The following is a 23,471-nucleotide window of genomic DNA, read 5'->3' as shown; positions in this document are numbered from 1 at the left end:
ATAAAATGTATCTATAAATAGTAATTAAAAAGTTTTTTAAAAAAATGATTAAAAACAAAATATTTTCTATTTTATCTAACTTAGATCCCTACTAAATAAATTATTACGAAGCATGGATTATTAACAGATGAGGTGTGTTTTATTTGTGATTCTCATTTGGAAACTACTCATCATGCTTTATGGTATTTCCCTTCTTAATCGGAGTGTCCTAAGCTTTGGGATGTCTTTCTAGGGGATACTATGATTACGTGTCGTGATTTTTATGACTTCATTCATAAATTTCTTGATCCATTATCTTTAGAGTTGATTTTGGTTATCATGTGGAGAATCTGGTTTAGAAGAAACAATATAATTCACAATAATACGCTGCTTTAGCCAAACATTATTGTTTCATAGGGTCGTGATTTTCTTACTAATTAAAAGAAAATAGTTTATCAGTTGACTGAGATTTTACTTGTAAGTCACTGTGATTTGGTTGGCTCTACTTGGATGTCGCCTGCTATTAGAATAGTGGAAGTTAATATTGATGCTGCCCTTGATTCTTTACATCACAAATGCGGTTTGGGTATAGTGGTTCATGACTTTTCAGAATGTTCTATTTGAATCTAATTGTTTAAATGTGGTTCTGAAGTTTAATATTGAGATTTCATTGCCTTCTTCTTTGGGGTTGGTCTTAAAAGATTTTAGGAATAACTTTTATGAATTTTATTCTATAAGTCTTTTTTTCTGTCCTACATCTATTAATGTTGTTGCTATTCTTTAGCTAAATATGTTTTGTCTGATTACTCTTTTTATATCCATGATTTCATTTTAAGTGAGATTAATTAATATAATCAATGCTCCTTCCCCTTTCAATTAAGCTCTTTGCTTGAAATGTGGTTTTTTTGTGGTTCTTCTAAAAAAAAAAAATACCCAACAATTTTTATATAAATTTATAACATGTTTTTGCTCCCCTAAAGTGTGTTGAAGCTTATCTTTTCCACAATAATAGAGTCCTCATATAAGTGGTATAGATATGAATCTCATTGCTCAAACTAGAACACAAAATTCATATCATCCTTATTTGGAATCATTGAAAATAACATATTACTATCTTGTATTGAGGAAAAGAACACATAAGCCATCAACAACAAAAGAAAAAAAAAAAAGATAAGGGACTCAATCTAGGCTGGCCTAGTCAAAGCTAAGCTAATACAATAATAATGCCTAGCCTATGTACAAACCAAGCTCCAAATTTCATTTCATTTCTCTATCCATTGCATATTCATTCACCTAATGAATTTGCTCACTTATTTCTTCTTCTTTAAAAACATGGGCAATTTTGTATTATGATGAAATTACAATTTCCCACCTTGTATGACAAGTGTTTTTTTCTTGGGTAAATTCTTCTTGTTTGTTTGCACCACTTTTTTGCTAGTCATTATTCTCAAACTTTGCCTCAATATATCAACCTCTCTATCCCTCTTGTACATTTCTTGTTCCATAGAAACCAACTTTGATTTCAACTCTTTTATGGTCTCTTCTTTGGCTTGCACCTCTCTTTTTAGCTCTTCTGCTATGTCTTCCTCTTCTGCTCTCCAATACAATCCACCTTCTGCACCAATCACAAAAAAGGGTAACCGAAAATTCGATAAAATACTAAAAGGTACCAGTGGTATTCAGCACCACTTAAAGTGTCATAATATTATTAGTACAATTAAGTATTAATTTTTATGCAAACCATTTGTAGTGCGTGTCTAATAACAATGCTCGAAAATTTATAGCAAAAACAAAAAATAATGATGAAGAAATTGTACAAATAGGTTCATGTTTCAGTAAACTCTCAAAAAGTGTCAATTTTGTAAAGCTTGTCAGGAATATAAACACTATTCATAAGCACATGTGTGTACCAATACAAAACATTTTTTAGCCACAGCATCAATGTTGGATCTGGTCAAATAGTATATAATACATTTTTCCCACTTACAATTTATTAAATATGAATTTATTAGGTGCTAGCCATTTAATAAAAAGAAAAATAAAAAAAAATTGTACTTTTTTTTTTCTTATCTTTTTCATGATGCAAAATAGTACAATAGGAATAAATACTCTGAGATATAGGAAGTTGCTAATGAAACTAATCACTTAACAAAACAAAAAATAACTATGAAGTAAATTAGACTTTTGTAACTTTTAACCTAAAAAAATCTTGAAAAGGAGGAAGTTTCTGAAGACCCTTTTAGACTTAGAGTTGGGAAAAAAAACAAAAGCACTTGCTTTTCTTTCTTTATCCACCTCTTTTGACAATTTTCTTTTATTTATTGTGATATTTTTTTTGGCTACAATTCATAGTGACTTTACCAATTTCATTCAATTATTTTTTGAAGAAAGAAAGAATAACATATGCCCTCCATGAAAGGAAAGACTAACTCATACAAGAAAAGAAAGAATCACTAAACAATGACTTCACAAGAGAATAATAATTTTACTTAGTAATGAATTTAGTATTGTGTTTAATGTGATGAGATGTACTATGCATTGAGATAATATTAATAAATAAAAAAATAGAGAAAGAGAATTACCATGAGTCCTTTGAATGAGATCATCAAGCTCCATCTTTATAGCCAAATAAAGTTGTTTCCATTTCTCAATAGTTTGATCTCTTCTAGCTCTTTCTTGCTCCATTTGATCAACCAAGAAATTAGCACCCAAAAAAGCCCATTCTTTTTCAACACTAGAATTGTTATTATCATTATTATTATTATTATTATTAGCAACAACCAAACCTTGTTGTTCCATTTCTCTAATCTTATCTTCTTTTTCATCAACTAAAGTCTTCAACATCTTCACCTCTTCTTTCAATTTCTTCTTCTCTTGTTTCCACTCAGCCTTTTTGAAAGCAAAAGCCATCATTTCTTTCTCATAAACTATTACTTTTGGACTTTGCTCTTTCATCACCCTTTGGTACTTAGACTCACCACTATTATTAGTACTACTTTTCTCTTCTTGGATTATAAACTTAACCTTGTTATTCTTCTTCTTCTTCACTAACCCTTTCTCACATGATGATGATAAACCCCTCTTACTATGCTTGCTAGGTTTCCCACCCATTTTGGGAACACTGATAAGAGTGGTAGTAGTAGTGATAGGAAATTCTCCTTGGGATTTGAGAAAGTGATGAATAGAGTTGTAGTATTGAAATTGTGTGAGTGACATAAATTCTAAGCAAAGGCTCTCCCCCACAATCCCATTCATTTAATGAAGAGAAAAAAGCTTTGCTTGGGATTGCTTATATAATAAGATGAGTTAGCTCCACTCACTTACTCACTCACTTTATCTAGCATAATTATTGCATAAATCCTAAGGGCACTTGTAATTTATTATCGGGTCTCATATAATTTAATTAAATTAATAATACAAGAAACTGCTAACTACTTACAAATTACAACACGCTATATCGGTATTGTGTTGGGTACCTGTGCTTAATAGCAATACTCGCAATTGATATTTGACACCTTAAAATACCTAATACCATATCAATGTGATACATTATAATTGGTTAGCGATTTAAGATTCTTCATATTATTTATTAAATAAAAATATGTAGGACCTAATATTTTATTTTTGATAAAGATTAGAATAACCATAAGTGATTGTTTAACCAAATCAAAAATCACAAATAAAAGATTGTAAATTTTTGAACCATCATTTGACCAAACTATCCCTGATGAATTTAGATAATCGCCAACGCAATAACATATCAAAAATAATTCACGAAATATTTGTGAAACAAAAATAAGGCAAAGAAAAATAAATTAACCCCCAAACAATAATATTAAAAACTAATAAAAGAAAATTTTCAACAATATTAAAATATGTAAAACTCGATATTAAAATGCAGTAAGCAATGATGAGTGAGGCCTAACATTTTGGTAATTATTAAGTGAGAGAGAGAGTGAATGAAGTCTCGTGAAGGGTTGTCTTTGAGTGATTTATACAAACAGATTGGACACACAAGACATGACCAATATGCAACTATATATAAATGGGAACAATCAAGTCACATGCATAATATATATATTTTTTAAGGCCTAAGAAAAGAAAATCACACACCAATAATTACATAATACGCCAGCTTCTAATAGGTCCTACACTCCTACTACACCTTTTTTTTTCATCATTTATAATTTATTTTTCTTTTTTCTTAAAAAAAATTAAATTACAAGTTCAAATTGTCCTTAATGAGAACATCCCACCACCACATTTTCATACTTTGATGGGACTAATCATATATTCCTTATATGTATGATTGCCATCTCAAATTCTTAAACAAACATTTCCAAATCACACACATTACATTATTATTATTATTATTGTTATTATTAGAGGATTTTTAATTACAATTTCTTAGTCAAGCTACACATTAATTATATTCGTTATCATTATGTAAATTTTTGAAAAATTCTGAATAATTTACATTACTGAAAACAGAGTTCTTAATATTCTAGTTTATCATATGTGTTCAAAAAACTTCAAATTTATTTTCGACACTATAAATTATTATAAATTTTTCAAAAATTTAATGAACACCATTATAAAAAAAGTTAAGAAAATATTTCGACTTGTATTTTTAGGATCGAAAACTAACTAAAAAATTGTAATAAAAGGTTAATAAACGCTCCTCTACTGTTTACTTTAAATAAGTTCTCCTTCTTTTACTGACAATATTTTTCATGTTCGTTATACCAATCATAGAAAGAAAAAAAAACTACCTAATTATATTACACTCTTTATTATTGGGTCTTTTTAACAAATATATAAGTATCAAGCAAATGATGTTTTTACAATACTTCAACCAATAAAAAACAAATCATGGGTATGTATCAAACCAAAAAATCTCAAAACAAATCAGTCTCTGTATTATTATTGGGTATTTTTTAACAAATTTAAGTATCAAGCCAAAAGAAAAGTATCAAGCAAATGATCTTTTTATAATACTTAATCAAGTTTTTGGTACAAAACACTCAAAAATCACTCCAAAAAAATCAAAATTTCCCTAAATTGTATTATGCATTATTGGATCTTTTTAACAATTATAAGTATTAGTTTAGCATAATTTTAAGATAGACAGTAAATTTTTTTTTCCATACAAAAAAAATCTCTTTATTTATTGTGTAATGTAGTTACCTTTTGTTATTTTAATTTTTATCAAAAACCCTTAAAAACAAAAAGTAATAATAAACCAAAAATCTTATAAAATCAAAATTATCCACTCCCATGACACTTGTTTACATATATAACCTGAAAATAGAGAATTTTAACCATAACCCAAAGAAACACAAAAACCCATTTGGCACTATCATAGAGAGACAATTTTGTAAGTGAGCATATATGTGACATCTTATATTGGTACACTATGCTATGCAGGCTTAGATAGAATAGAATAAAAATGAGATGTTTCCATAACCATAAGACACACAACTTCAGAAATGAACAAACATGTTTAATGAGTCTCAAAATCTCAACCCTTTGGATTCCCTGCCTGAAAATGACTTGCAGTTAATGGTGGGTAGGAATTAGATTTCAACCAGGCTCTATATATAGTCACTCACTACTACTACTACTGCAAGTGGACCCATTTGACATTAAATTGGGGTTGCAGACCCATTTACCTACACAACCTTCCATTATCCAACTCCCATAAGTTTATGACCAAAAAAATGTAGATAATTTCTTTACCACCTTAGTGTGTGTTTTGTATATTCTTTTCGGGTTAATGTTAAATTAACCCCAAAAGAATATAATCTTAGCACTATTTTTTTTATTCTAACCATAACATTAAAATTTATACTAAAAAATATTCTTTATTATTATATTATTTTATTAAACTATCTCAAATTATAATATAAATATAAAAATTTAATCATAAATACATTATTTTAATATTAAAAATTAAATAAAAAGTAGTGTAGTCTAGAGTGTCTCACTATTTTTAGTGAAACACTATAGACTCTCACATATATAGGATATCATTTAGAGTTTCATTAAAGTAATTTTGTATCCAAACTCTACTATTTTTGAGATTTTAGTATCTCGTTGGAGAATAGTTCTTACTTTGGTGTCTATTGGACCCACAAATTATTTTTAATCAATTAAAAAAAGAAAAATTAGTTTCACAGGGTGCTAATAGTGAGCACTCTTTCTTATCTCCTCCCAATAAAATATTATTGTATAAAGTCGTCCATCTTGAGTATCGGATGATTGAGTCTACGTGGCAGATGCTAGTTGGTCAGTAGATCTAACTGCATACCTACCGACTAACCTGCATCTGCCACGTAGATCGAGGTGGTCAGGATATTCAGGATGAATAGCAGAAATTCAATATTAATTTATGAGAAGCTATTTGGGTCTCACTTGACTCACAAGCACAACTATAGGCAACTCTTTTGGAGTTGGCTTAAGTTTACTAGTCAAAATAATTAAAGAATTACAAGACGAAACAACACCACCTAAGTGTGTCTTTTATATATTGATATAATTTAATATCATACTAAATATTAATTTTTTTTTTTAATAAATATTCATTAATATTAAGTACTCATAAAATATAACCTTATATTAAGTATTGGATATTATTGGTATCTAATATCAATACTCAAACAATTATATTAAAAGAAAAAAAAAAAAAAAGAAGGGAGAGTGACATTTTCCTGTGATTGATTGGCCATTTTTGTCCATACCAAAATATTTTCTGTTATCCTTTGAGTTAATAGTGCCATAAATTTTAATGGCTTCTCCTTTTGTTTGTTTGATTACCTTTAATTGCATTCAATCAAAGTTTTTCAATTGATTATTGAGACATTATTGATCACTTCACATATATAAATATTGAGTATTTAAGCTATTTTCTCATAAATAAAGCACACCCTCCTCTCCCTTCACACTCAATAAATAGTTCAATAAAATCATAATGGCTTATCCTTTGTTTGTTTAGTTACATTTATTTCCATTCAATTAAACTTCTTCTTTCATTTTCACTTAACCTAATTTTTTATTGAATTTGTTATTATTGAAACATTATTGATCATATACATGGATATTTTTCTCATAAAGCACTTCCAACCAAAAAAAGAAAGAAAAAAAAAGCTACCCATGATAATAATACATGGGCTTTATTAATTTATTGAGCTATATTTCTATATTATTATTAATTATATAAAATTTGTCTAGTAAAACCTTAGAGTGTTTTAGTAGACTTTCTATCTTTCTTATTTCTAGAAAACTATTTTTTTTTCTTATAATAGCGTACGTTATACTTATTTAGGGCCACATGTAAATTTTTAAAATATTCTAAGTAATTTACATTACCAAAAATAAAATTTAAATAATTATTTACTACGCATATAAAAAAATAATACTATTTTTAACTCTGTGAACTATTCAATTATTTTTTAAAAAATTTACAGCTAATTTTACATAATTGTTACATCTTACATAGTTATAATGTACGCAATCATTAAAATAAATAAACTAAAAACTCTCTTAAATGTCGAAATAGAAAAGAGATTATCAGTACAACCATGTAGGGTTGTCCTATAAACTTACCTATTGAGAGAGAGGGGGTATAGGCTATAGTATGTGCATAATCAAATATATGTAGTTGTTGAAGATGATAGTGTAGAATGTAGATGTGGTCCAATGGACATTTTCCACTAACTTTTATATCTATATAAATATATATATATATATATATATATATATATATATATATTTATAAGAGCCTTGAGCTCCTCCCCACAAATAATTTGAGTCTATTTAATTTATAAAGAACCATCCATTTCAACTAAGTCAAAGTGGTGTGTAGCATGGGAGTTAACACTAAAAAAATAATGTCCCTCATGGAGGTTTGAGCTGGTGTTGAATATATACATATATAATATGTATAATAGGAGAGTGACCTCTATAGGTAGGTAATAGATTGTAATTATATATATACATATTGTTACTAATTAGGCCTCATTTTCTAATAAATATGAGACTTTATGAGTGTTTATTTATCCTTTACTTTTTTCAATATTTATCCTCATTTTCCATATATATCTCTAATCTTTTTTCAATACTAATTTTAGACTGTTTGTTTGAAACAAATGCTCTGTTTCATAAATTGGTAATATGAATTGAAGACACCATCAATCTTTTTATTTTATTATTATTACAAATAAATAAAACTTATAAAGATATGGAAATTTCTAATCCGTACCAAATAAATAAATAAATATGAGACTGAGTTTTGTGGCCTATGGCTATGGCCAGTTGGGAGAGTTGGTATAATAATAAGGTACATATTATATAAGCATACAATAATTACTTCAATGGCCCATTTTAAGTCTTCTCTTCTACTGTTTCATCCTCCACCATAGAATATTCATCTACCCTTTTATTCTTTCTTTAATATTGCTAACAATATTAATGATGTCACCACACATAAATAGCGCCAAATGTTAAAAGACATTATTAGTGGTATTTAATATTCTGTGTTATATTACTATTAAGTATTGAATTTCATATAATTTAATATAAAGCTAATTAAGATTTTTATCTCTAAAACTTTAATATGTATCAAATCATGTCTTTTGAATTTTTCGGATCGTTAAAAATTTCCCTTAAATTATTAAAATTTTTAGATTTAAGGAGTTTTATTTAATCGCATTCAATTTTACTAATTCAATAATTGTTTATATACTAAATCATGCTCCACAAACTTTGATATCTATCAAATAGTACCCCTCAAACTTTAACATGTACCAAATCATACCCTCTGAATTTTTATCCATATTAGACTTTGTTTACTAAAATTGGACAAAAATCTTTAAATCCAACAATCTCAATAATTCAGAAGAAATTTTTAACGACCTTAAAAATTCAGAAAACATGATTTGGTACATGTCAAAATTCAGAAGTAAAAATACTAATTAGTCTTAATGTAATAACTTTTATAAAAAAAATCGTTAACCTATCGAAAAGCACTATCTTTCAGTAGTACTAAGCACTATTAATACTTATAGCAATCTTCATAATTTAGTCTCAAATTATAACATATATTAAAATGTAAAATACCAGACATGATAATAAATTATATCAATTAATCAACATTTTTGATAATGCTCTTATTCTTTCTAACTAAAAACATTCAATTTGCATTTTTTAGAAAAAAAAAAAAACATCTAATTATATTTAGGAAAATGACATGTATTTAGTAGTATTTTGTTGATAGTTTACCATCTCTTTAATGAATTAAATTAAAGAAAAAAAAAAAGGCCAGAGCTACCAAACCAACAAACCCTAACCAATAACAATTGGGAACTACTAAAATATTAAATACATTTATTGATAATATCTGAATACAATGCTTACACGTTATTATATAAATAATATTGCAGAAAAAAAATTAAAGTTTCATGTCAATATTGTGGTTTACTTATACATTATATGAATCATTATTTATTTATTTATTTTCTGACAAAGAATGAGCAAGTATCTATATATTTGTTTGTCTTTCATTTAAATGAAATAATAATCTTTTTCAAATTTGTTGAAAAATAAAAAGTAAAAAATTAACCCCCAATTATGATTTTGTAAAATTTGGGTGAGTTAAACTTTACCCTTTTTCTTCTTTTAAGAGAAGTTCTCTTGAATAATAGAAATAATTACAGATGTGCCTCAGTTGCATTTTGATTATTTTTGAAATATTTTACTTATATAATAGTCTAATGATAAATTAATATACTTAGTTTTGATTAGCTTAATAACAGCTTAAAAAATATATTTCATTTTCCATTTTTGTTGAAGAACCAAAAAAAATGTTAGCCAGAACTATAGATTAGTCCATTTAAGAAAAAGAAAAAGAAAGAAGAATTATAGGCTAGTCTTGGTACTTGGTACTACTACTTGTATCCATTCTTCCTAGTTGTCAAAATAAAAGGTTGCTTTATTTAAAAGAGTAAATATCGGTATAATTACTTGAAATTTTAAATTTATAAGTAGTATAAACTCAATATTTATTTTTACTGATATAAATACCTAATATTTGTAAAACTATAATTTTTCTCAGTTTCGTGAGTACAAACTCTATTTTGAGTTTATTAAAAAAACACTTCAAAGTAACTGATACTACATGTTTCTATCTAAACCCAATAATCTAAAATCTGACTCTTATTTGTGCTCTGTTTACGATAATAATAGAGTCTGTACTGTTGAAATTAGAGAAAAATTTCAGTTTTAGAAACATTGAGTACTTATACCGCTAAAAATAAATATTGAATTTATATTACTTACAAACTTAAAACTTTAAGTAACAATCTATATTTTTATAAATTTAATCAGAATAATGCTATTTTTTAAGAAAAAAATATCACTATATTAGAATTTTTCCATAAAATTTGTATAATTTTATGGTTTTTTTTTTTTATATTATAATTTTATGGTTGACTAGTATACTATTGGCAAGTCATAGTCTTGACTATTTATTATTATAGAGGTGTTTTTATACATGAAAATAATTTGTGAAATATTATGTTTTCCATGACTAGAAATAGAAAAAGAAAACAACATTGTCACTTAAAATTAATGTGAAACCAAACACTCTAAATTTCAATTTCCCTATAAGAAGGGAATTGTTCCATCAAGCCACATGAAAAATAATTAGATGTCATTTCACAAAGAAAACTGGTCAGAAAATCAATGAAGACTATTACTTGGAACAATATGCATTAATGGGATAGTTGAAAGGCAAAACCAATTTCTAAAGTAGACATATAAATATTATTAGGTAAAGGAGTTGAAAAAACTGATGAGATTTCTTTATCTTCAAAAGTCACCTCAAACAAAAGTAGGAGAGATCATAACAATGCTCTCATTATAGAAATCTAATAAATTGTTATAAAAAGTTGTAATAAATCCATGTCATACCTTTTTAAAAGGATTTAAGATTACCCCATAAGAGATTAATCTTATTTCCATGGTAATAATATTCCTATCCTTAAAAACAAACATAAGAATGTATAAGATTACTATTCCTATTAAAATATTACCTCATACCGAAGTATCATACCCTCTAAGATAATAGCTATCCTAGATCATCAAGGATTAGATTTGTTGAATGCTATTGTCTTCGTATCGAAAACATAATCAAAAAGGGAAAAAGAGGAAGAAAAAAACAGACATAACAGAAGAGTAGACATTGAAAAACTAAGGCAGAGATTAAATATGTTTAAGTTTGACTAACTAAAAGCTTATTAATCTTTAGATTTGTTATGACAATCTTCAACTTCTACAAACAAGCAAGCATTGCCTAAGTTACATCATAACCAGATAAAACAAGTAGTATCTCAACTAAACATATTCATGTTTCAGTAGCTTGAAGCTTGAGTAGTCACATTCTCAATTACAAAGATTAAAAAACCTGAAAAACTTTTTGCCTTTTAGTGTTAGGAACTTAGGATGAGACATGTCATAATAAATAGAATTCACCTCAAATTGTTAAGATGTAGATGTGTCTCATCTCATCGTCAGATCTATCATTATCAGGTTGGCCACTCCATTTATGGTTTACAGCATAAACGACTATTCTACAATCTACATACAAACACTGCATATATACCTTATCTATTTATTACTCTCACATTCTTTTCCAACTCCTTACTTAATCTAATAGCTATAATTAGCCTAAGCTAGCAAGGAATGATATTTTATAATTAACCAAATTTTCTTTCTCATACTTTGTTCCAAACTTAGTATAAGTAACAAGATTTGTAAAGCTATGTCTTTTGCTTTTTTTAGCTCTATTATACTTAAATAATATCAAGAGAATATTGTATTCCTCCAAATTTTTTTATGCCTCCGAACATACATGATCATCCTCATCAAGAAACCAAACCAACATTATAACTGTGCAAGTGAGACATTGATTACATGGACATAGACGTGGACACACTACTAAGCATAATATCTAACAGAAATGATATTCGAGTATGAGAAATAAAGTTGTTACTGAAACTGAACTATAAACTAGAACTGAAAGTTTTTTCTACTTTTGCAAGATTAGAAATGGCAAATGGGTTGGGCCCACCCCGACCCGCACCATTAGCGCTCTTGAACCGGATTGAGTCACACCCGATCCAAATGTTTGGCCTTTTTTTTTACCACTTAAATTCAAAACCCATCTCTTCATTTCCAAATATAAACAGAACAAAAAAGTGAAATTAACAAAATGGGTCAAAACCCATGTGAAGCTATTGTAAAAACACACACAACACACTCATCAAGAAATTTTTGGTAATTTCTTTTCCCAACCAGAGAAAGATGAGGTAAAAATTGAAAGAATAGTGTTTGCTGTAATAATCAGAGGCTCTTTTAAAGGATCGACCGAACTGACGAACACATCCACCGGTGCTAAATGATTCGGCTCGCCTTCTCGCTCGAACTGAATCGAAGATTGAGAAGGTTGTCATCATCAACCTCTTGATCATTGTTAGCATCATCATTATTGAGAAGGATCCCTCTTCTTTCTTGCTTAACCTTCCATTTTTCTACTCTGTCTTTCCACTCATCATTACTGTAAACTTCTTTCTCTACTTGATCAAATTCCTTGATGAGATCGCCATACTCCGATTTGGGAGCTACAGTAAAATCCCGAGGAAAACCAAAGTGAGAGAGAGAAAGAAAGAATTAGGGATTTAGGGATTTGAATTTTCAATTTCAGGCATTTTTTTAGTTAATGTATAACCGGGATGGGTTAGCCCTGACCCAAAATAAAACTAACCGGGGCAAGGCAGAGCGAAGACCTAGGTAGCAACCCCCGAGTAGCAATTCTGTTGTCCTAGAGCGGGGCTGACCCATCAGGTCGGCCCCAACCTGACCCGCGAAAAAGCCCCATTTTGTCATTCCTACTTGTACTCTAGGCTTAGTTGAGTGTCATATTGGTTAGTTGAATTTGCCAGCTAGGCAGATTCATATTAGAGTTAGTTAATGACAGTTAGTGTCATTGATGCCTATAAATAGAGCTGGTGCTCGGGCGGGAGGTCAGGTCGCCAAAAAGCTCCATTTGCCATTCCTACTTGTACTCTAGCCTTGAGGTGTCATATTGGTTAGTTGAATCTGCCAGCTAGGCAGATTCATCTTAGAGTTAGTTAATGACAGTTAGTGTCATTGATGCCTATAAATAGAGCTTGTGCTCTCATTTGTTTGTAACCTCTATCTCAGATTGTAATAAGCTTGTACAGATTCAATTTATGAATTATAGTTGCTTCTGTGGTTGTTTTCGGATTGTGCATTGAGTTGTTCTTCCTGTGTGAGATCGAGGACAATTCCCAACAAGTTCATTTCACACATAAAATGACACACAAGTTCTTACATTCTCTCGTGAATATCTCTCTTGATCTAACCCATTTCCTATCTTTCCCTGTTTCTATTTATTCACTTGGAATTATAATTCTGTTTCCTAAGTAAATCTCTGCCCTGTTAATTATATCATATCAATACTCAACTTGATTTTTCATAATTCTACCATCTCATTACTGAAACCTGAAACTCCTAATACTCGTATTTTTTATTTCCATTGTTTAAAGCCTCATGTTTTTACTTATTTAGAATTCAAAAACTAACAATTAAAGATGATTTTACAAATGTTCAGTCACTCTAAACTGAACCATCTTTTATTTTTCAGTTGAATCCATTTATTCTAAACTATTTCCATGTATCCCACTTAGCTTTCCAGCAATTTAATTCACTAAAACTTATATTTTCTGCAATCTAGTGGTAAACTTAGTCCTATTTACTTATTCTCTAAAGTTAAATTTCAAACCCCATAGTTTTTTTTTTAACCCTATAGTTTACTTTAGGATTTCCAAATTTCTTAAGTATTTACTTTCTACTTCCATTTCAAAATAATCACACCTCTAATTAATACTAATTGCTACATTATCAATAAAAAGAAGGTATAATTGAATATTTACCACCAACATTAATGATTATTACACTGAACAAGACGGAAAAAGCTTCAAATCTAGTTTTCCTAGTTTAATGAGCATAAACCAGAGAAGGTCAGCAACCGAGTCTCCCAGGAGAAACCTTACAAAACAGCATCACAAAAACTAGAAACTCAGTACTTCTTCAGCAATAAAACATTGAACAATGGCATACATGTTATTCCATTGGATAATTAACTAAAGAAAGGAAAGAAAAGAAGAGCTTTCCCAGCTCAAGTTTCAAATATATAAGACATTTTCTTTGTCTAAACATTCAGAAACATAAAATAAAGTAAAATTTACTACACTTAAACCCAACATTGTTGTCATTGTTCCTATTTCCTAAGCAACTATAACAATAATAAAGGATTCAATCAGTGAATTGAGAAAAGTGAAAGCACAATAAACACCCTTTTACCACTCATGTTTGGTCAAAAGACTTAAGAGAAAAACCAAACAAAATCGTATGTAGACAAAACTGATTATTATCATTATCATTATTATTGTTACCCGAAGAAGAATAAGTCTCAACTCAAGCAGAAGTTAGAAGCTTTTGATCCTTATCCTGGCCACTGCACACACACACACAAAAAGTTTCAAAATTTGTTAATATTTTCAGTTGGGCAAAACATCAAACAGGTAAAGTACCAAACCAATACCAATTCATACAAGCCAAATCTTCTGATCCATAATAATGTCAAAGAAAATGAAATAAAATGCTGTATTTCTAGAACTAAAACAGATTAGAATTCTCAATTCTATATATATCGTACCTCTGAAGAAGAAAGGTCTTAGTAATGAGATTACAGAAGAGATAAACAAACTGAATGGAGTCATTGGCTGGAACGGGATAGGTGATCTTCGAGTAGTAATCCAACGGCATAGCAGAGTCGACGAGCGATACGATTGGAATCCGAAGACGATGAGCTTCAAGGATAACAGAAGATTTACGCTCAGAATCGAAAACGACGAGGCAATCTGGAGCCTGTGTAGGACCAAAGCAGAGCTTCTTGTTACGAGACCTGAACTTCTTAGGACTGTAACTATTAGTAAGAAACCCACCGGTTCGCCATAGAGAGTTCATCGAAGGAGAATAACACCCGATCTTCTTCGTCATCTGCTCAATAATCTCGTCAAAGAGTGGATTTGTGTTCACGAACATGAACTTTCCCTTCTGCTGTGCCAGGGAGGCCATAAATTCGGCGGCGTTGCGGAGACAGATTAGGGTTTTATCTGAGTCCATAACGGCTAAGTCATTTCGTTTGCCGTAAGTGAATACCTTCATATGGTCAGCCACCACACGCCTCCCTAACTGTGCGTTCGTGCTCAGTAGTTTCTGGATGACGATCGAGTGCAGCGGCCGCCACGCCATTGACGCCGAGTTCCGAGCTCCGAACGCCGATTTTGCTATTGAAGAAGAAAAAGCACAAAACACAGTTCGTTTTCGTTACACAAAACAAACCCCAGTCCAGTATTGCTGCTGACGATCAAAACGACAGTGTTAAACTATAAAACGACACTTAAATATGAGAAACGACACCAATAGTTGTTAAAAGTCTATAATAGGTTGGGCTTTTACATAATTCTCAAATGTCAGTTTGGGGTTTTCGGCCCATGTTCTATTTGCATAGTTGGGTCTTTATGAAAATGTCCCCAAAAATTATATTTTGGTAAACGTTTGCCATAAAAATTATAATGAAAATTTTTCATTATTTATGTGGAAATTGCATATTTTAGGAGTTATTATACAATATTTCCGAAAGTATACTTTTTTTTTCTTTTCCAAAAAAAATATTTTATTGAAAAATTTAAAAATATGAGAAAAAAGGTTAGAGTAACTAGTTTTTTTTTTTTTTTTTGAAAAAAGGTTAGAGTAACTAGTTACCCTATGTAATTATCTTCTTATGAGACATTTAGTTATCAGGCTGAGAGGAGATAGAAACTTGAAAATCAACCTATATTTAGTAAATTAAATTTTAATAACAAGATATTTGTGTTTTTAAGTGGCCTCACATTTTAAGTTGGCTAATTAAGATTTTTACCTCTTAAATTTTGACATGTGTTAAATTATGCTCTTTGAATTTGGCTGTTAAAAATTTTCTCTGAACTATTGAGATTGTTGGAAATAAGAATTTTGGTCCAATTTCATTCAATTTTACTAATTCAGTGATTGTTTATGTACCAAATCATACTCCTCAAACTTTGATATCTACCAAATTATGTGTCTTGAACTTTGACATACACCAAATTATATCCGTTGAACTTTCATTCATGTTAGACTATTCTGACGAAAATTGGATAAAAATTCTTAAGGGATAAGTTGAAAAATACCTACCCTCATATTATATTTTATTAAAATATACTCACTCTCTACTTACGTCTAGCATATAATTTACATTAACCAAAAGGGTTTAATAGAAAAATATCATCTATAAAAGTGGGTATATCTTAAAGAATATGAAAATGGGATAAAAATTAAAACAAATAAAATAAAATAGGTATACAATGTAATTTTCTTAATTCTTAAATTCAATAATCTCACTAATTTAAAAGAATTTTTAACGGCCTTCAAAAAATTTAGGAGCAACAATTTTAATTAGCTTTTAAGTTTAAGTGTTAGTAATGCTAACTCTCTCCAATACTTGAGTTTTATATCCTCTTAATTTAAACACTTTCTAACTCTACCTCTCTTAGTCACATAACAAATATTTTATTAGGTAACTAGTTAACTTTATATTATTTTTCTATTTTTTTAACTTTCCAATAAAATAGCATTTTGGTAAAAATTATATATTATTTTGTCATTTTTCATGTCAATTTATCAATTTTACAAACAAAGCATAAACCTACTACGTGAGTCCGCCAACTACGGTGTCAATCACACTCACGCCGCCTCAACTTTTCTCTCATCCAACGCTCAATATCTCCTTTATCCCACCTCACAAAATCTCGACCGTCCATCCAATACTCTTCCACACCACACGATTGACGTAATTGTAGCTCAAGACACGTCATCAAAAAGCGACAAAAAAACAACGAGTCAAAGCGATTCGCCAAACGTGACTTGAAAAAAAGTGTTAACTATTTGAGTAAAACTGGGTTTGATTATTTCCGACAAACAAAAAGGGCTCCGTATCTAACGGAGCTTAACAGGTGGGACCTACCGTCAGATCAGTTGATCATGACCGTCCAATTCAATAGATGTGGATCCCACTAATTTGGCTTATCCCAACTGACAAAAGCTTTTTAGTTGTGCCCCGTACGGTGGGAATGAAATGACAGGACTCGTCAACTTTAGTTTCCTATTTTGTCCCTCTTATTTTACATAATACCCATTTTGTTCTCAAGAAGAGAATATTTGGATATATGCAAACGCTATTAAATAATAAAAGGATATTAGCAACTAAAATTTTAACATTTAATTATAAAAATTTAATTTTTGACGGTTAATTTTTTAATTTTTTAAATTAAAAAAAAGTAAGAAAAGAAAAAAAAAATTGATTTTTTAATTTTTTAAATATTTATAATCATTTTTTAAAACTAATATTATGTGAACTACTAAAAACTTGCCACGTGTATAAGTGTGTACACGTGGACAGTTCACCGTGGCACTTAAGTGTTACAAAATACAAACTGTAAAATTCAAGTGATTTAGCTGCAAATATCCCAATAATAAATAGTTCTACAAGGCATTTTGGCATGCACAATACCTTTTTATTTTATAATTATTTGAATGTTATTTTTAGTCTCTTAAATCTGTATAAATTTCTCAAAAATTTAAGATGTGCTAAATAACTATGCTTTTAAATGTCCAAAATAGATTTTTTTTAAAAAAAAATATATATATCCAAAATAGATAGTTTACTCATAATGATAATTATTATTCCATTCAAAAATGATAATAATGATGATTATGATATTTATTGTTACCAATCTTTGAATGTGGGCTAGCTGAACTGAATTGACAATGACATTATAACTGAAGAAGGGGTTTTGAAATAGTAGTTATTTAAATTAAGGACATCTAATTATTGTTTATTAAATATTAACTACTTGATTAGACATTGCCTTAAAAATAATCATGACAGTTAATAAAACAAAAGAGTAATTATTAAAAACCTGTAACAATGCAAAACAGTAACTAATATGTGAAAAATTAGAATATAAGAAGAGAAAAAGAAATCACCTAATAACCTTCAACAAAAAACTAAGGTAATAGTAAAGGCACTTTTAGAACTAAAATTAAAACTAAAATCAAATTTAAAACACAACTTATTAAATAACTAAAACCAAACCAAACTAAATAAAATATACACTAATAAAGTTAATAATTATTAATTTGAATTTATAACTAAATATTATACACTTTCAAGCATTATTAAAAACAACATATACCCTAATAAAGTTATTTTCTTTTAAAAAAATATACTCCAATATAAAAATATTAATTGATATGTAATCCCATTACAAAATCTACCCCAACAAAGTATAAATGTTATTATTTTTTTTTTCTGTGGGCAGGTGTGTTTTTTTTTCCCTAATTTCTAGATTAGAATGCTCATTGAGATATTACCAAAATTTATTTATTTATTTTTTGAATTAATACATGTGAGGTAATTTAACTAAAGTAATATTTTAGTGTTAAAGTTCTCCAAAATTATTATATAAATTGTTAATTATATAGAATGTTACATGTGACCCATAATGGGTCCCTTATTGTCTTCCTTTCTACAAAAAGTGGTCCATGTATCATTATTGTACCTTAATTTGAAGACCTTTATAGTAAATTAAATTGACCAACCTATATAATATATATATATATATATATATTAAAAATGGTTCAGGTTGAAACTTTGTGAAATTACATAAAAATAAAAGTAAATATAATTCTCTATGAGGTAGAAATGTTATAATTATTTATTTGTGAACTAATATAATACCATAATCACAATCATTAATTATGTGCCCAATATTTATTCACTACCATAATAAGATGGTTAATAATTAATAAATGTATTAGAAGCACATGGGAGCACCCTAAAACTATAATTGGCCCATTAAATTATAGTCCACCACTAATTATACTCATTAGCCCAATAAGCCTAATATAACCCCTTAGGGTTAAGAGTTGCATATAAAAGGGTAATATGTGCTTAGTAAGAGTAGAGTGAGGGTGTGTGGTGAAAAGAAAAGGGTTTGCTCTCATAGGTTCTCTTCTACCAACTTGGTGATTTATTCACTTTGAAGGTTTTGGTGTCTTAGCAACAATGGAGAATACCAATATGAGAGGTATGTGTTTTACATTTGTGATGCTCTAAATAAAGTATTGATTTTGGTTTTAATGATTATGAATAATGATGTTTAATATATGTTTGGATAGTTCATAATCTATGTGAATATTTAACAATTGGTATCAGAGCTAGAATACTTGATTTTAAAGCTCCAAAATATTTGAAATAAAGTGCAAGAGATTTGGGTTTGGGCCCTAAAGGGCATCGAGTTTTGTGCGCATGGATGAGGATTCACACAATGATCCGCTTTTCACTGTCATGATTCACAACTATATTACCATTTTTTACCGTTTAATCTTGGATCAATTTCTTTATACAAGTCGTATTAGAACAACAGAATAACACATCCCTTCAATCACAAATTTTTTTTCTTCTTTCTTACGATTTTTCTCAGAGCAATAATTTAGGGTGTAATCGAACGATATATTTCAGTACAAAACGTATCGTATACAGATTCTGTTTTATCCTAGGACACCGTAGTTGCTAGACTGTCGTATACACTTCGGGCAGAGCTGCAAAACGTCTTAAAGAAAGCGACATTATCCGCGACTCAGCTAGAATCTTTTATGGATAATTCGTTTCAGTTTTATTAATTTAAATTCGGTATAACAGTTCATAATATATCACTTCCAAAAAAAAAATAATTTCATATATCTTGACAGAATTGTAGGATAAAGTAATACTCATACAATATTCACTTACATATTGACTTACATATTGACTATGGAAAACGACACTTACTAAAGTATTTAATGGGTGACGACAAATGTTTTAATAATTAATGTGTATTCTCTTAAATTAAATTCATATATAACTCAAAACTCTTCAATTTTATTTTATTAGCTTAAGTTTAATTATTGTTTTATGAATTATAAGTTATAGTGGTTATACCTTACATTATTGGATATTATGATCAATAGTGTTCATACTTTAAATTTAAATATGATAATTAACAATTAGGGTGAAGCCGTTGGTAGCAATAAAATTAGTGGTCTCATTTATATATATTTTTAAAAATATATATAGTATTTTTTAAAAATTATTAAAAAAATATGTATTTTTATTTTTGGGCCTCAACTTTGGTGGCCCTTTACCAATGCCTAGCCCGCCTTTGCAAAGACCCGCCATGTTAACAATAAATAATCTTGTAAATTTATATTATTGAATTAGCTACAACATCCTCTATTTTCTTCAATACTTATAATTAAATTTAGTATATGATGAGTTGTTAGTTGTTACACACTTTCTAACAAAAACTTCTAACTTCTTTTGTGAATTTTATTAGGTAAATAATGTGCTTATATATAATTTATTAATTAAACCAATATATGAGGTTAGTAAAGAGTAAAATAATAATAATAATAATAATAATAATCGTATCAAATTAATGGGTTAAGTGGTGTGGCCAAAAGACTCTTGATTAATAATGTGATCATAACTTATAAGATTAAAATAAAAATGCAATGAATCAAATTAATGGGTTTAGTGACCAAAAGACTCTTTTATCATATGAGTTTTATTATTTTAAAGATAGTGAATTTATAAAGAAATATATTCATTTGTACTTGTATAGTATCCCACCTAATTAATCACAATATTATTATTGCCACTTACATAATAATTTATATAAAAAAGAACATCTAATTCATTTAATTAAGCAGAAAAAATAGAATATAAGCAAATAATGTGGTTTTGAAAAAATCCCAAGAGTAAGAGTTTATAGAGGTGTGCTTATCCAATCCTATAATAGTAATCTCCAAAATTAGGAAAAAAGTTGGACAAAGATCTCTTATTTTACTATTGTTATTAATTATTAATATTTATAAATTAATCTCTATAAAGTAATTTTTTAGAAATGGAAATCTTTGATTTTTTTTTTTAAAAAAATTATGTGGTTCAAATAATCATATGAGTACATAAATCTACCTATAATAAATGAAAAATATATAATATATTCTTCATGTAGCTATTATACCATGCATCATCATATAGCTTGTTGATCATTTCTTACTTCTGATTCTTGGGTCTACAAAATCATAATAATTGCAATATAATTTTTTATTATTTTTATTTTACATACAAAATATTTACTATATTGGGTAAAAAATAATACTTCTGATGGAGTACAATTTAATAAAGCCATTTTTAATATTTCTCCCCTCAATTTGTGTTTATGGAGGTATTTATTATGGTTATAGAAGTCAACCTTCTATAACAATTAAAAAAGTTCTAGATAATCTATAATATCTAAATTAAGGTATATATAATTATTTTGTAGGCACATTATAAACTGTTTGAAACTAAAATGATAAATTATTTGAAATTTGTTAAAATTTGTAAATGCTATGCTAAATTGATGAGTACTGTTATTGATTTATTTTAAGTACATTATTATGTTGTGGCAGATTTATTATTAGAAAATAGGTAATGACATCTTTATAAACTGAATAACTTGTATAATCATAATACAATTTGTGCCATTTTGGTAAGGGGAAAGCCATCAAAACAAGAGAGGAGTAGTTAGGTTTGGACTAAAGAACCGCATAGAAAATTGTCAACCAAATCAGCTTTTTTTACAAGCTCTCGAGAGAGACTAACATTGTCATGTCGCTCCTTATTTATAGAACAAACTTTGAAATAACAAAATGTTTGAACGAAATAAAGTGCTTTGATGGAACATTCTATCCAATGCACTTCCAATTTAATCCAACCTTAGAGAATGAATAAATATTGAAGATTTCTCTTGCCCTTTTTGTGGGAGAGAGGAAGAAATAATGGAGAATCTTTTTATTCATTGTAATATGGCTTTTCATCTTTGGAGAGCGTCTCCATTCATGTTGAGGAATTGGGGACTAAGATGTGGGACTGGGTCAAATTTATTTGGAGGTTGCAAGTGAGAGATGTGAATGTTGATGATATGTTTTAATATGCGTTTATCATATTTGACACTGTATGGAAAGCAAAAAATGTTAGTACATAACAACCATCTGCATAACATCCATTATTATCTTGACTCTTTGCTCATTGTTATACAAAATATGGTCACTCTTTTATACTAATTACATCCATCCACTGCTATCACTGAGTGGGCTCCTCCGCCTATGGACTAGATCAAACTTAACTGCGATGTGGCAGTTAGAGTGAGGGCTATGATGATTGTTGTTATGGCTCGAGAACATGTTGGGAGGATGATTTGGGCTAGTACAAAGTGGATGTATTTTGCTAATGCTCTTAGTGGGCAGTTACTTCTTGTTTGCTGGCATTGAAAGACTTTCAATTTGTTATTGTGGAATGTGATGCTGATATAGTTATTAAAACTATCAGGGGATCAAACACTAGGTGGAAAATTAATAATTATGTTGCTCATTGTAAAAGCTTTATAAACTTCTTTTTGGAATGTAATTTTGAAAAGTTTTTAGATCTTTTAACTTCGTTGTTCATAATTTAACTAAGTAGACGTTTATCAAAATATAAATAGTAGTTTTGAAGTTGTCTCGATACCAAATAACATTATTTATAATGGTCACGGTTCTGGGATGATGGATGATAATGCACCTGTCTCCTTGTAGGGAATAGGTTTAATTTAGAATGAGATGATTGGAAGATTTTGGTCGAGGTTTAATCATATTCTAGAATTGATAGAAATGTTCTATATAGTAAGAGTCAAGAGCTCATACCCGTTATGATGCGAGACCGGTATTGTGTGATCTTCGATTGTCTGTTATTCCTTTTGTTGTAGGACACTCTCTTGTGCAGGCCCAGACTCGTCTATCAAAAAGAGTTTTTTTGCGGTTAAACTTTTTTAACTATCATTACACTTGCACTTAATCCTTCAAGCTCAAATTTTGGTGGTAAAATCCTCAAAACCATTTAATTGTTAGCAAACTTAAGGTGTCATCTATTTTTCACCGTTAACTGCCAACATGGACTGTTTATATGTACACTCTTGTAGACATGACACGTTAGCAAGACATGACACGTTTATATTGGTACACATAATATTATTATTTAAAAATTATAAAAAATTTATTTAAAATTTATAATATTTTTTAAGGCTTTTTTTTTTTATTTTTACACTTTAGAATAGTTTTTTTTTTTTTTTTTTTTTTTTTTTTTTTTTTTTGCATTTTTACGGAATTCTACATAGAAACTTCTATTGTAACCGGCGCTGTAACCT

The 23,471-nt window shown here is 28.8% G+C and overlaps 2 protein-coding genes across 4 annotated transcripts; both read right to left on the bottom strand.

Annotated features, from left to right (window-relative positions):
* Positions 1-1,072: 1,072 nt before the first annotated feature.
* On the bottom strand, positions 1,073-23,421 carry LOC115723305 (uncharacterized). 3 transcript variants are annotated; one of them, XM_061104105.1, is made up of 3 exons: positions 23,370-23,421; positions 2,562-3,339; positions 1,073-1,594 (listed from the first exon to the last, which is right to left on the bottom strand). In XM_061104105.1, the coding sequence occupies exons 2-3, from the start codon at positions 3,232-3,234 to the stop codon at positions 1,338-1,340; spliced, it is 930 nt and encodes a 309-aa protein (XP_060960088.1). In that variant the 5' UTR covers positions 3,235-3,339; positions 23,370-23,421; the 3' UTR covers positions 1,073-1,337. The 3 variants fall into 3 exon arrangements, with proteins under 3 accessions (XP_060960088.1, XP_060960090.1, XP_030508605.2); XM_061104107.1 differs by having other exon boundaries at positions 2,562-3,316; positions 23,372-23,421; XM_030652745.2 differs by lacking the exon at positions 23,370-23,421 and having other exon boundaries at positions 2,562-3,987.
* Positions 14,216-15,496, bottom strand: LOC115723177 (small ribosomal subunit protein uS2m). Its single transcript, XM_030652609.2, has 2 exons — positions 14,777-15,496; positions 14,216-14,575 (listed from the first exon to the last, which is right to left on the bottom strand). The coding sequence occupies exons 1-2, from the start codon at positions 15,373-15,375 to the stop codon at positions 14,536-14,538; spliced, it is 639 nt and encodes a 212-aa protein (XP_030508469.2). The 5' UTR covers positions 15,376-15,496; the 3' UTR covers positions 14,216-14,535.
* Positions 23,422-23,471: the final 50 nt, after the last annotated feature.

This window comes from Cannabis sativa, chromosome 9 (assembly GCF_029168945.1).
Source record: "Cannabis sativa cultivar Pink pepper isolate KNU-18-1 chromosome 9, ASM2916894v1, whole genome shotgun sequence".
Taxonomy (NCBI): domain Eukaryota; kingdom Viridiplantae; phylum Streptophyta; class Magnoliopsida; order Rosales; family Cannabaceae; genus Cannabis; species Cannabis sativa.
This window is presented reverse-complemented; position numbering and strand designations above follow the sequence as displayed.

Bases quoted from the DNA above. Each gene is read 5' to 3' on its own strand.
- LOC115723177 (XM_030652609.2), bottom strand. From the start codon at position 15,375: ATGGCGTGGCGGCCGCTGCACTCGATCGTCATCCAGAAACTACTGAGC. The intron at 14,576-14,776 runs GTACGATATATA...GTGTGTGTGCAG, and splicing joins AAGACCTTTCTTCTTCAGAG to TGGCCAGGATAAGGATCAAA.
- LOC115723305 (XM_061104105.1), bottom strand. From the start codon at position 3,234: ATGAATGGGATTGTGGGGGAGAGCCTTTGCTTAGAATTTATGTCACTC. The intron at 1,595-2,561 runs GTAATTCTCTTT...TGATTGGTGCAG, and splicing joins TCTCATTCAAAGGACTCATG to AAGGTGGATTGTATTGGAGA.